A 13,900-nucleotide genomic window follows, 5' to 3' on the forward strand; every position below is an offset into this window, starting at 1 on the left:
TCCTGAGACTCCGGAATGCAAGACCAGGAACTTTATAGTTAAAACTATGTTTTAACTATAATGGGATGAGGGATGGGATGGGGACCAATTTGACTGAAGGCCTCTGTGCATTCTGCCCCACTGGCTGCCCATCCCTGTCCCTGCACACACTGAACCAAGACAAAAACGAAAAACACAACCAAAAAAACTCAGGAAACAAAGCTTTTCTGTTATGTTATTAAGAGATCTTCCTTTTGAAGCAAACACCTCACTTCCTCCTTGGTTGGGGCTTTGATAATCTGTGGCCCAAGTGTCAGATGTTGAGGGCCTCAAGCCCACATCGGTTGATCTGAAATCCATGTTTAGGTCCCAGCATGTGGCAATGTGCTCCACTCTGATGACACTTTTCGTTTCTAATAATAGAGCAGATGAAGTAATATTGCAATTGATGTTCCCGGGAATTTGATTGGATAAGTGCATAAACTGTGGAGGGGGAAGGGGGTTGTATGGACGGATCACATTAGTATTCCCATCCTATCAATGTGCGGGGCCGCGAGCAACGTCAGCCGGACCCATTCCCTGCGTCTGCCAGTCCCGCCACGGATTCATCTGGGATCCTCAGAGGAGCCCGGAGAGACGAGGGATCAAGGCAGCCCATTAGAGCCAATTGCCCGCTTCGGGGACTGCCAGCCCTTCCAGGCCCGGTGACGGGGGAGGGAGGGGAAAGACGAACCAGCGCTGCTGCGGGAAGACACTGAGGCAAGAACGACTCGCCCCCCCACCCCCACCTTGCAGCACAGGCTTTGAAAGCTGCTCCCCCATCTGAATGGAAACTCGGAACCACCGGGCGGCGCGTTCCTTCTCACCCAGCCTTGCAATCCATGCCGAGGGGAAGGCGGTGCGAGCCCGCACCAGCGTCCAGCTCCTGGGACAGGGCCCGCAAGACTGCTGAGCAGAACTTGACCGAGCCCCTTCCTCGCTGCTAGTGGAAGCGATGCTGCACGGCACAGCCAGCGCTTCCCCGGCTCTCCTTCAAGCTGAAGGTTACCCACCCGCGCAGCCAGCCCCAACCCTGTGAGCGCCGCGCCTCGGGTCGCGGCTCCTGCTGCTTGGCGGCGGCGCGCAGGGCAACGACCGGGCCGCCCGCGCCGGGGCGCACTGCACCAGCGGCTTCGGCTTGGTGGATGTGTATGCATGAGTTCTGCACCGAATGGGCGCAAAAAGCGCCCCAGCCGGTCCACCCGCTCTTCGATCTTCCAGATCAGCAAGCCCCCGCTGCAGAGCGGGGATTGGGAGCGCAGGGGCAGCGGCTGCGAGAGCGCCCACAAAACCCAACGAGCCCTGGACGACTGCAAGATGGTAGGTGAAAAACTACGCCTCTTTTTTTTTTTTTTTGGAGAGGAGGTGGGAGAACCGTGTATGTTAATCGTTTGCTTGAGTGCCAGCCACTCCCCCACCCTCAGCGCCTCCATGCCGATCACGTGCACATGCACTATTTTAAAATCTGCAGTCCCCCAGATTCCGGGTGACACCCGGGTCGTAATGGCCCTGCAAAGAAGTGCCACGGCAAGGGTCTTGGGGTTAGCGGCTGTAGATCGTGCCTCTACCCTCTCGGCGAATGGTGGATGCCAAAGACACGGTGAACTGACTTGCTCCCGAGGGAGGGAGGGGATGGAGAGGTGGGGGTGCTGCTCTGTGGGGACACAGTAGCAAACAAACCCAAACAGAGCGCACGGGGCGCTGCAGAAGGGACGAAGGTTCCAGCGTAGAAGCTGTGACCAGACTTCCCCTCAGGCTCCGGAGCCCGCAGGAGGTAAAGGGTTTGCCTATTACATCCCACCTTTGGCCTCTATCCCCATGCAGCTTCAAATTCACATCCTAGCTGTAGTAGAGGGGAGCCTTCTATGCGAGAGTTCCCAGCTTCACTCTTTAGTGACCAAGGAGTGGCATGGTAGCTCTCCAAATACGCTCTTGCTCTTCAGAAACTGAGTCTGAACGGGTGGGGGCAAGTAGGTCTGGAAATAGAGCTTCCGTGACCAGACTTGACCACTGAAAAATAAACACAACTTGAACAAAGAGAACTTGCCATCTTTGTGTCTTAATCTTTGAACGCTTTGTAGGCTTCTTAAGCTGGAGATCTGCGGAGGTGGCTCAGGGTCCGTGAAAGCCCCCCTTTATGTACACCGAAGTAGGAAACTTTCTGGTGTTTAGTGACAGAAACTCGCTTCTTTTCCAGCTTGTCCAAGAGTTCAACACGCAAGTGGCCCTGTACCGAGAGTTGGTCATTTCTATTGGGGACGTCTCGGTCAGCTGCCCCTCACTCCGGGTGGAAATGCACAAGACAAGAACCAAAGGCTGTGAAATGGCCCGACAGGCACACCAAAAACTTGCTGCCATCTCGGGGTAGGACACTTGGCATTATTTGATGCGTGGATGCTGACAGATATTTATGGTGGTGAGGTGATCTCTGCAGATTTGAGGTGTTAACCAATCACCCTGAGATCAGGATTCTCTAGAGAACTGTAACAAACTACAGGCCAAATAATAACCCGAAGGTTGTGTGATTTTTGTATATAGATTGAAGATTTTGGTCATTAAGTGATTTTTAAAAAATATATACTTTCCATAAGCTGGCTGCATATTGGAATTTGGGGCTTAAGATTTTTTGCAGAATGTTTGGGCATCAAACTGAAGTTAAATCATCATGCCTCAAGATTATTTTGTCATCTCCTGCTAGACATCTTCTGCACAAGGCCTGTGCAGTAGAGAGAAAAATCTTTGCTAAATCCCAGATTTACTAAACTATTTATACCATGAGACAAATTCCTATGACGCCATTTAAAATAAAATCCCTAAAATAAAGTCTTGGATATAAATTATGGTCTTCACTGTAGTGTACGAAAGGGAAGTTTTAACATAAGAATAGCTTTTTAAAGATTGGAAAAATTCACAAATCTAACTAAACCTAAGCTGTTTATGCCCCTTCCCAAATTATTTTTATTTATTTTTATCACATTTATGGATTCCCAGACCCCTTTAGGTGATAATCCAGTGAGTGAAAACTCTCCTGGAACTCTATCCACTTCTTCCTGATCTCTCAATATTGGGAGAAAAGTTAGTCATGGATTTTGTTAACAATTGCTGTTTTCAGATAAGTACCTAGAGCAAGGAGCATAAGAATCCTTACACAAATATATTAATTAAAGTGTTTGATTCCATCTGGATATGGCCTTTATCTGTTTATCTGTGTGAGTATGGCTTTATCACAGAAGTTCAAGAGAGTCAGACTCAGCTGATAATGTTGTGGATTGATCACTTGTAGGAATTACCTCTAATTTACTTACTTGAAAGAATCACTCTTTTCCATCTTTAATGCCAGTGATATGTACAGTGAGTATTATCGGTATATAAAGATTAGAAAGCCACGTGTTGCCTCTCATAATAACTAGTTTACACTTGACAACAGGCTTTTTATATCATGAAAAAAGAGACACTATGCTTACTTCCTTCAAGTGGGAGATAGAGAAAAAATGTCACAAAACCGTTTTATGTAGTAGAAGTATTGAGAAGCCTTATCCTTTTCTATTTTAGCTGTTAAACTGTACTTAACAGGAAGTAAATCTGGGAGTTAATTTAGGAGGTGGAAGGGAATTCAGTGTTTCAGGAATCTGGGGAAGAATTGAAGTTGTGATAAATCCCAGACTAGAAGGGAGGACGAACAATGAGAAACACGAAGGGGAAGAGTGGTGGGTTATAATTTGTAGTGAAACAATGATTCAGAAAGAAAAGCAGGTTTAGAACAGAGAAGTTTGTGCTCAGGAAATAGCATCTTTGTAAACTTTGTGTCCAGGATCCCTTTAAGTCGGGACTCAAATTGCTGATGTGTTCTAGTCGGAGAAGGTGGACTGGGAGAAATGAACAAGGAGTTCAGTTTAGTCTATTTTGCTACACACATGAAATTCAGGTTCTTCTAAAGGTCTAGGAAAGAAAGAGCCTGAAACTACTGGCTAAAAGTTGAGTTCCGAAGGTTTGACGTGGATTTTATTTACTCAGAGGTTTGTAGACTTTTGCTACTTGCTTACATGTTATCTGAGGATTGATGTTAATTGATTTTGTATGATGTTTCTTAGGACGTTTTATAAGAATCAGTGGGAAAATATGTTGTTTTTAGAGCCTTTCAAAGGTAAAACCAACTACGCTAAAATGTTTTAGCATAGAATTTGAAGGATTTTCCTCCTTGAAATAATAATTAAATACAGTTTAACTTTCTTTCTAAAAGATGACAGCAACATAATTGAAGGAAATCCCTTTAGCTCCTCACCATCTGGGCTCCGTTAATGAAGGATGTGATTCCCCTTGGCGGAATTCCGTTCCTGATATTGCTAGTTACGTGGGCTCTCATTTCAAGCCTGATGTGAAGGCTGGTAGGGAGGCTGTAGGATTTATTTTAAAATTTGAAGCAGAGGTAAGAAAAGCAAAGGGTCTTGGGGAATGTGTAGAGGGAAAGACTGGATCTCTTGAGTGCCCATTATTTACTGACACAATCCAGCTAATTCATAGAATAATCCTCTGAGAGAGGGATTATTATCCTTATTCCACAAATGGGTCTCAGTGTGGTTGGGGAACTTGCCCAAAGTCACACACCTAAGAGCTGGTACAACTTGGATCAGCCCCGAGTTTGCAAGCTTCTGAAATCCACGATCTTTCTTCTATGTAACGCTGCCATTCAAAAAGGTGTTATATAAAAAGGAACGAAGTACTGAGACATGCTAACATATGGGTGAACTTCACAAAGAGAGTGCTAAATGAAAGCAGCCAGTCACAAAATACCATATATTATATGATTTTGTATATATGCTCAGAAAAAACAAATCTATAAAAAGCAGAAAGTAGATCAATGGTTGCCTAAGGCTGCAGTGGGAACAGCGCATGACTACAAATGAGCTTGGGGGAGCTTTTTGGGGTGATGGAAGTGTCCCAAAATTGAATTGGGGTGATGGTTGTACAACTGTACATTTACTAAAAATCATTGAATTGCACACTTAAAATATGTGAATTTTAAGGTATGTAAACTGTACCTCAATAAGTGTTTTTTAAAAAGATATGATCACCGTCACCATGATTAACAGTTGCCTTTCGTTGTCTTTATTCTTTCCACATTTGTAGAATAGAGGGGGTATGAGCTATAGAAATGGGGGAAAAATAAAACTTGGCTCTCCACACATTCACCAAAATGCCTGCCTGACGGCTAGCATCCAAGCACCAATGTTTTGCTCTGTGTAGGAATACAGGTGGGGGAAAGGCAGGACTTGAAGGAGTAAATGAATTCTCTCATTTCTTACCAACATAGACCACTCCTTTACTGTCTACCACCTGGCATTGGGGCCAGAGGAGGGAGACAGAATTGAAGGTGGATGGGGTGAAAAGAGGATGAGGCAAGATAAACAGAGAGGAAGAGAAAAACCAATGAGTTAGAATTAAGCCACAAATGCTACATCCCTTTCATCCCTGATCAGTTGAAACCCTCAAGGAATGGTGATCAGAAGAGAAGAAAACTCAGACTGTTTCTCACTGGCTGGCCCTGGGTAAGAAGGCCATCTTCACGGACACAACTGAGACACTTTCTCAAATTGTGTTTAGATCAGCAGAAGCTCAGGCGCAGCGTTTTCTTCAAAGGCATCGAATGTTTTCTGGGCAGAGCTAGCCAGATGAATCCGAAGTCTCCTGTGCCAGGCTTGATTTACCATCGTTATTGTACCTTTCCAACGCTGATCCCTTCCTGGGTATTAAAGCTAAGAGGGGCCTTAAAAGTCACTTATAGAGTGGTCCCCAAACTTGTTTTAGCAGCTAAATCCCCCCTTCAGTCTAAATGTGGAAAGCCAGATTTACAAGACAGGTCAAGTGCCATTGCTCTGTGCTGTTTGACGTGTGTGTGTGTGTGTGTGTGTGTGTGTTCACAGAGGTAGCAGCTGTCTGGGCCCTGTCTCCTTGGACTTCCTTCCCAAAATGACTTCTAAGACACCTTTGAAGAACCCCTAGGGCTCCACAGCACAGAAAGTACTGATTTGGCACAATTTCCTTATTTTATATTTGAGGAATCTGAGATTCAGAGGATTTAAAGTGACTTTAGAGGCAACTTGGTCGGTATATGTGAAGATTTTGTGGTCAGGCAGACCTGGGATGAATACCCTTTTTTGTGACCTTGATGGAATTATTTAACTCTCTGAATCTCAGTTCCCTCATCTGTAAACTTCTTGTCGTGCTCACTCATGGGGTAGTTGAGGGGATTAAGGGAGCCACATACGTGAAGCAGGGAGCACAGTGCCCTGCCTGTCGATGGCACTTTGCCAGTCCCAGACTGCTCTAAGACGGGAACCCAGGTCTCTCGCTCCCTGGTTAGTGCCTGTTCCATCAACCACACCACCTCCTGATAATGAAGAGAAAAGAGGACAGCACACAAGCTAGGTGTGACCTAATGGAGCCAGTATCCTCCACCAAACCCCAGAGTTCATGCTATGGCTGGTGGGTAGGATTCCCTTTCCTATACTGCTTCTGTGGTGTCTGTGTTGGATGGGATCTTCACATCACTACCTCTGTCAGGGGCTGCTCAAGAAAGTCAAAGTGAAGTTTAAGTATGATAATGTGAGAGGCAGTATGGTGTGACGGGAAAGAGCGTTGACTCTAAATCAGATTAGACTTGGATAAAATCCTGGCTTTTACCACTTACTGGGGATACACGTGTATTGATATGCAAATTGCTCCACAGAGTGGTAAGTAGCAGTCTGGTGCAGTGGTTAGGTACACAGACTTTGAAGCCAGACTGCCAGTGTTCAAATCTCAGCACTACCACTCACAAACTGTGTGTCCTTGGACAAAGGCATTGCCTCTCTCTGCCTCAGCTTCCTAATCAGCAAAATGGGCTTAATAAATAACGAGACCAAATCATTTGTTATTGTGAGAACTGAGTCAGTGAATATACATCCAGCACTTAGAAGCCTGCCTAGTATAATAAATGCTATTAAGTGCAGTTTAGTGTTAGTGTAATTATTAATAAGATATTTAAAATTCAGGTGGTCCAGATACATTTATATAAAAAATTAATCCATCAAATATTTTTCAAATAAATATTTTGGCTGGAATAAATTTTTGTTTACCTTGGTTTCTTACGTTATGTTTTGAGGAATTTTCTAGCTTGAAGTTTCCCAGATGGCTATCAAAAGGCCCCTTCTTGAGTACCTTAAAAATGATATGGAGTTGTGAGGGCTCAAAAGTAGTTTGAAATATTTTCTTTGTATAAATCGGCCTAGATTCTTCATAAATCATATAATATTTACAAAATCTTTTGGCCTAGTTCTGGTATAGGCTGTGTGACATTGGCTAAGTCTGTTAAATTCTCTGTACACGTCAATGAGAAGGTTGAACTGAATGACTTCTGAGTCTACTGCCTTCATCATTCCAGAGTTCTATGTCAATTCACGTAGAATCACATAGACTTTGTTTATAGAACTGAGCTATGAAAATAAGCGCTCTGCAGGAAGTTTGATGATTGAATTCCAGAAATAATTTGTTGAGCTATGAACACACCATGACCACAAGAAGACTCTTAATTTCCTAATGGATTTCTGGAACAATATAATGCATATCCTAGAGATCCATATCCACAGATTTCAGGTTTTTCCCTCCAGCAATTATTTTCCTGATCAGCCATGCCTATATTTCTCTCCTTTTCTCATTACATCTCTCCTCGTGTTCTTTCTTCTGGTTTTTTTTTTGGCCTATTTTAGTTTAGTTTGATTCCCTTTTGACTTTTCTGTTCTATTTTTCCCAGTCCCACCTCTAGCTTGTTCTTGTCCATTCCCTGCTGTTTGTGAGGAAGTTGGGAGAGCAAGGAGAGGGGGATAGAGAACTGCAGGCTGGTCGTTCATGCTTCCTTTCCACAGGTCAGGAGAGCCGGCAGCAGTTACGTGGGGTGGTGGAGTGCAGAAGTGCTTGGTGCCCGCGGAGGCAGCTCCCTCAGCTTTCTTTGATCCACATGACAGAGGAGGCCTTTGGTGTTAGTGAAGGAGGCCTGGTTGGCAGGCCTGCCAAACCACCCACTCTGTCCTTTATGTTCCCTTCCTATCACAGGTGCTTTTGCTGTTAAACTTTTAATTCTCACTGGTCAAATAGTGAAAGGCAAGTTATATCTACTCCAAAAGAATATGCTATCCGCCAGAGATAATGATGGGAGGAGAATTCTGTATTAGTTTGCTAGGGCTGCCGTCATAAAGTACCACACACCGGGTGGCTTAAACAACAAAATGTCTTGTCTCACAGTTCTGAAGTCTACAAGTCCAAGATCAAGGTGTGGGCGGGGTTGGTTGCTTCTGAGGCTGGGAGGAAGAATCTGCTCCTCTTCCCTAGCTTCTGGTGGTTTACTGGCAATCTTTGGTTTCTTTGGCTTCTTGAAGCATCTCTGCCTTTGTCTTCACATGTCCTTCTCCCTATGTGTGTGTCTGCGTCCAAACTGCTACTTTTTATAAGGACACCAGTCATATCGGAGTAGGGGCCCACCCTACTCCAGTACGACCTCATGCTAACTTAACTGATTATACCTGCAAAACCTATCTCCAAATAAGGCCACATTCTAAGGTACTAGGGATTAATGCTTCACCGTATAAGTCTGAGGGGTGAGGGAGACACAATTCAACCCATAGCAAATTCCCTTTACCCACCTGCAGTAGAAGGTACACTTGGGATTGTTTTGCCCAGTGGGGATGGAGTTTTGCGCAGAACTAGCCACAGACTCCCTCAACACTTTCACACAAAGACTTCCCAGTACCCAGTGTTTTATTATTTGCAAGACTGTAGCTCATATTAGGAATGGGGTTGATGATCATGGAATAGAATGCTTTCTGTATGAAATGGATGTGTTCACAAAGGTACTGAATCCCCAGTGTGGTTAGCACTTTGCTCTAATCAATTTAATGACTACCATCTGAAGGTGGAACAAAACTCCAACTGCAGGAGAGAATACTGGGGGGAGTCGGAGAGGCACCTGACAGCCCACATATAGTGTGTTCGCTTTCTCTGGTGTGCATGGGAGAGCTGAGCAGGTGAGGCGTCCCTCAGTGGTGCTCATACTGTGGCTTAAGGACCATAAGCATACTCTGGAGCAAGGGACAAAGTACCGACTCACTCCAGATTAAAGCAGTGGGCTATCATTAGCAACGAAACCAAATGTGCCGCGGAGTCAAGAGAAGTGCTCTCCCATTGCCTGTTGAAGTGTAGCCTTTTCATGTCTTGAACAGATCTAATGACTTTCACCTTGTTAGAGCCTTCTTAATAGATATTCCAATTAGAGACAAAATTAAATCTAAAACGAACTTGATGAAAATTCATCGTCCCTTTATTATTTATACTGTGAAGTACAAGAGAGCAAGGCTATGTTTCATTCATGAGTGGCAAGCTTGGCGAGGGTGTGTGTGTCTTGTTTGATTATTAAGTTTACTTGGTATTTAAAAATCTATTCTTAAAAGAAACTGTGTCTTGACACAGATTTTAGTAAGTATTGAGAAATTAGATTAGCTTACAATTTATGATATTTCTATTACACTTGATTGTTATTTTTTTCTGGTTTGTAACTATAAAACCAATATGCTGGTTTTTAAATAACAGAGGACTTGAAGAGCATTCCTAAGATTGATTTCTATAGGCGTTCATTATTACAACGAACTGGTGGGCAGTGTATATTTTAGAATTACCCATAATGTAATTATGTTTAATTGAGGTTATTTGATAAAATGTCTCCCTAACATCTGCCTGCTTGGTGGCTTTATATTGAATAAATAATCATTTACCTTTGAGATCACCTTTTAAAACCATTCTTTAAACCCTTAGGCCTTGAGAGTTTAGTTGTGTCTCCTCCAAAAAGATATCTACATAAAGCACAGCTCCAGAGCGGTAACTATACTGTCACTCAGATAATTTATTCCCTCTGCTCTATAGGACATGACTTAAAAGAAAGTAAAACTTCATGAAAAACATTTAATTGCTTGTCTATCTACATATATATACACATATGTATATTACTTGTCTATAAACATATATTTATATATATAAACTAAGCTTATATATATATATATTTGTGAAATATATATATTTCTATATTTGTGAAATAGATTGTTGTTAGGATAAAGTGTCTGAGCCTTTAAATAGAAGAGCTGATTTAGCAAATAAAGGTTTCCCATCTAATGGGAAACTCTAGATACAATCAAGTTAACAAAAATCAATTTAACATTTGCAGATGTGGATACATAGTAAACTAATAATCTACATCAATTTAGCTGAGTTCGAGCAAATGGGGGAAATACATAATAACCCAGAAGTCAGACTCCTAATGTATTCTTCAGTCATTAAGAATGAATATCTTGAAGTCCACTTCATCCCTATTCTGTTGGTTACCAAGTCCTGAGGTGTTTTTATCTATTTCAGTTTTCTATTTCTCTCCTTTTTTCTCTGGCCATCCTCTTAGTTCAGAATCATGTCCCCTCAGGCCATCAACTACTGTAATGCCTCCCAGTTGGTCTCTTTACCTTCAATCTCTCACCTCTTCTTTTCAATTTATTTGCTAGATCCAGACTAATCTTCCTAAAACTCTCCTCTGATCTCACCATTTCTTTGCTTTAAAACTTCCAAAGATTCTCCATTGCCTAAAGCAGTGTTTCTTCAAATGTGATCCCTGGGTTGCCTGTCTCAGAATCACCTGGGGTGCCCTTAGACCTAAATAACCAAAATCTCTGGGGAGTGAGGCCTGGAAACCCAAATTTTTAACAAGCACCACCCCATCCCCCAGGAGATTCTTGAACATGCTAAATATGAGGCCTGTTGGTCTGAAGCAGCAATTCTCAACTTGGGCTACACACTAGAACCACTTGGGGAACTTAAAAAAATTGCTGATGCTTGAATTCCATCCCTAGAATTTCTGATTTAAATAATGTAAGATGCATCCTGGGCACCGGGATATATTTTAAAGATCCCCAAGTGAGCATCTGTATCAAAATGGATTACATTTGGCTAATTTAACAAAAAATTCAAAGTAGCAGTTGCTTAAAGACCCTAGGGTTTATTCTCTCACAGAAAAGCAGCCCTAGAATGGGCAACTCCGAACTGGTGTAGTGGCTTCATGAAATCATTGTTCTGTCGCCCATTCTTAGTTTACAGCTTCCATCCTCAGCCTCAATTTACAATAGAAGGTACTACAGGAGCTCCAGCCATCAGTCCAAGTTCCAGACTAGAAGAAAAGAGGAAGGGCAGAGGCCACACTTCCCAGCTGGGTCAGCTCTCTTTAAGCAGACCCAGACAAAACTTCTTCCAGAACTATTTCACATGGTCACCTAACTACAAGGGAGACTGGGAAATGTGTTTTTTTCTCATTGCTGCCTTAAATAAAAGGAGAGGTAGATCCTGACATCCTTCTACTTTTTTCTCTGCACTGCAGGATCCTTTCCTCACTTCTCACATCCAAGCTCCCTACTCTTCCTCTGTCCCCAGTCCTGGGCCTCAGGAAGCATCACTTTGGCTTATAGATTGGGAAATTTTTGTCCCCACCAGACAGCTAGTATGGAGAGAGATGTTGTCTGTCTCAGAATCACCTGGGGTGCCCTCAGATCTAAAGAACCAAAATATCTGGTTCTTGATCTGGTTCCTTAATCTCCACCTTTATTACCAAGGAAAAGGGAGAGAATGGATATTGAGAAACAACTAAAATCTCTGTCACAGTCCCCAGCCTGTACTTCTGGACTTATCTTTTACCATTTAACTTGCAAACTCCTTACTTACTCTAATTGGTCTGTTTTTTATTCCTTCAGTGTGTGTTTAACAGGATGGCTCTATCCTACTAGCCCACATATATGGCTTCTGTATGTAAAGGCATACTCTTTAGCTATTAAAAGAAATAATTTACTGTCCTGAATGTCAGGGTCTCCCTTACAGACTCATCATTGTCTGCCATGCTCCTCACACTGAAAACCAAAACAAAAGGCAGTGTCCAAAAATGATTCAGAAGATTTTCTGCTTTTAAATAGACCCATGGAAAAGATAAGCGGTTCAGGAACCACTTGGGAGGGCAGGAAGTTAGGCAAAGTGCCTTTGAAAGGGCTCGAGTATAATTTTCACAAGACAGGATGTGAAATGGGATAGGGCCTGGAAGGAGCGTAAGTAGTGGCACTCAAAAAATCAATTAAAAAAAAAAAGTCTACCTAAGATTGAGTAGGACTCTTTTAAAAAGAAAATTTTAAACTTCCTTTAATAAATCAAAGAAAAGATTTTATCAACGAGTTAAAATCTGATGAGCTATTAGGAATAAAAAGTAGGGAGGCAGGGTTTTCTGGGTATGGGGATAAGCTGCAAGATAGTCTATGATCGAGATTATAATGAGCTCACTAAGAGAAATTGAACTTGAAACTCATTATCTCGTATAAACATTGTTATATATAGGAGTTAGGTCATAAATGGTATTTACCCCATAATTCTCTAAATTATAAACCTATTCAACATATATGACAGCATTTCCTATGGGGAAATACATTCATTTCCAACTCTGGAAGTCATTCCCTTTCTGGGAACCTATTCATAGAGCACCTACCATATGCCACACGCTTTTCTTGGTGCTGGAGATACAGCAGTTCTGAACAAAATAGAGAAGGTCCCTGCATTCATGGTGGGGGTGATCAAGAAGTGCTGTGGTCTGAATGTTTGTGTCCCTGCAAAATTCATATGTTGAAATCCTAATGCCCCGTGTGATGGTATCGGTAGGTGGGTCCTTTAGGAGATGCTTAAGCCATGAGGGTGGAGTCCTCCTGAATGGGACTAGTGCCTTATAAAAGAGGCTGCAGAAAGATCTCTGGCCTCTTCCACCATGTGAGGACACAGCAAGAAGGCACTAGCTATGAACCAGGAAGAGGGCCCTCACCAAACGCAACCACACTGGTGCCTTAATCTTGGACTTCCCAGCCTCCAGAACTGTGAGCAATAAATTTCTGTTGTTTATAAGCCACCCACTCTGTGGTATTTTTTTATAGCACCTGAATGGACTAAGACAAAAAGAAACAAGAGAAAGGGAGAGCTTTTGAAAGCTCTCTATATTTCAGATAGTGATAAATGCAATGAAGAAAATAAAATAGGATGATATTAAAGAATGATGGGTGCACTGTGGGTGGTTATTTTCAGATAGCATATTCAGAAAGGCTCTAAGAAGGTGACATTCTAACTTGACATCTGACTTTGAGAAGGAACCAGTCATGTGACGATCAGAGAAACGCGTTTTAGGCAGAGAGAATAGCAAGTGTAAAGGTCCTAAGACGAACCGACCGTGGCATATCTGAGAAAAAGAAAGAAGACCAGATTATAAGCTTGGAATTTTCTTCAGCTGCGAGTAACATAGGCCGGGTTTCAGTGACTTAAACACATAAGAGTTTATTTTTCTCACATAATTAAAAACCCATGGGTAGAGGATTGCAAGCATTGGTTCATGGTTTAAAGGTATCGAGACAGAGATTTCTGTAGTACTCCACGCCTTTTCCTTTAGGTTCCAAGATTGCCGCTTCAGTTCTAGAAATTGTGTCCATGTTCCCAGCAAGTAGGAAGGACAGAGAGCAAAAGGCAAAGATGTAAGACATTAAATGCGTCCCTTTTTAAAGGACTTTCTCAGAAACCTCACAGAAACTCCCATGAACATCTCGTTGGCCAGGACCATGTCATGTGGCTTTCCTGGCTACAAGTTTCATGATCTGATTTCTATACATCTCTCTCCATACTAGCTGTCTAATGAGGAGAAAAATTTCCCAATCTATAAGCCAAAGTGATGCTTCCTGAGGCCCAGGACTGGGGAGAGAGGAAGGGTAGGGAGCTTGGATGTGAGAAGTGAGGAAAGGGTCCTGCA

General features: G+C 42.8%; 1 protein-coding gene across 2 annotated transcripts in view; it reads left to right on the forward strand.

Annotated features, from left to right (window-relative positions):
* Positions 1-576: 576 nt before the first annotated feature.
* RGS7BP (regulator of G protein signaling 7 binding protein) overlaps positions 577-13,900 on the forward strand; it is a 99,830-nt gene continuing 86,506 nt past the window's right edge. The window contains exons 1-2 of one of the 2 annotated variants that reach the window (XM_004422868.3): positions 577-1,338; positions 2,216-2,382. In XM_004422868.3, the coding sequence (XP_004422925.2) occupies positions 1,174-1,338; positions 2,216-2,382 (332 nt within the window). In that variant the 5' untranslated portion in view covers positions 577-1,173. The remainder of the gene's footprint in view (positions 1,339-2,215; positions 2,383-13,900) is intronic. The other variant, XM_014781662.2, reaches the window with a different exon arrangement.

Source organism: Ceratotherium simum, chromosome 18, assembly GCF_057802395.1.
Source record: "Ceratotherium simum simum isolate JZ-2026a chromosome 18, ASM5780239v1, whole genome shotgun sequence".
NCBI classification, from domain to species: Eukaryota; Metazoa; Chordata; class Mammalia; order Perissodactyla; family Rhinocerotidae; genus Ceratotherium; species Ceratotherium simum.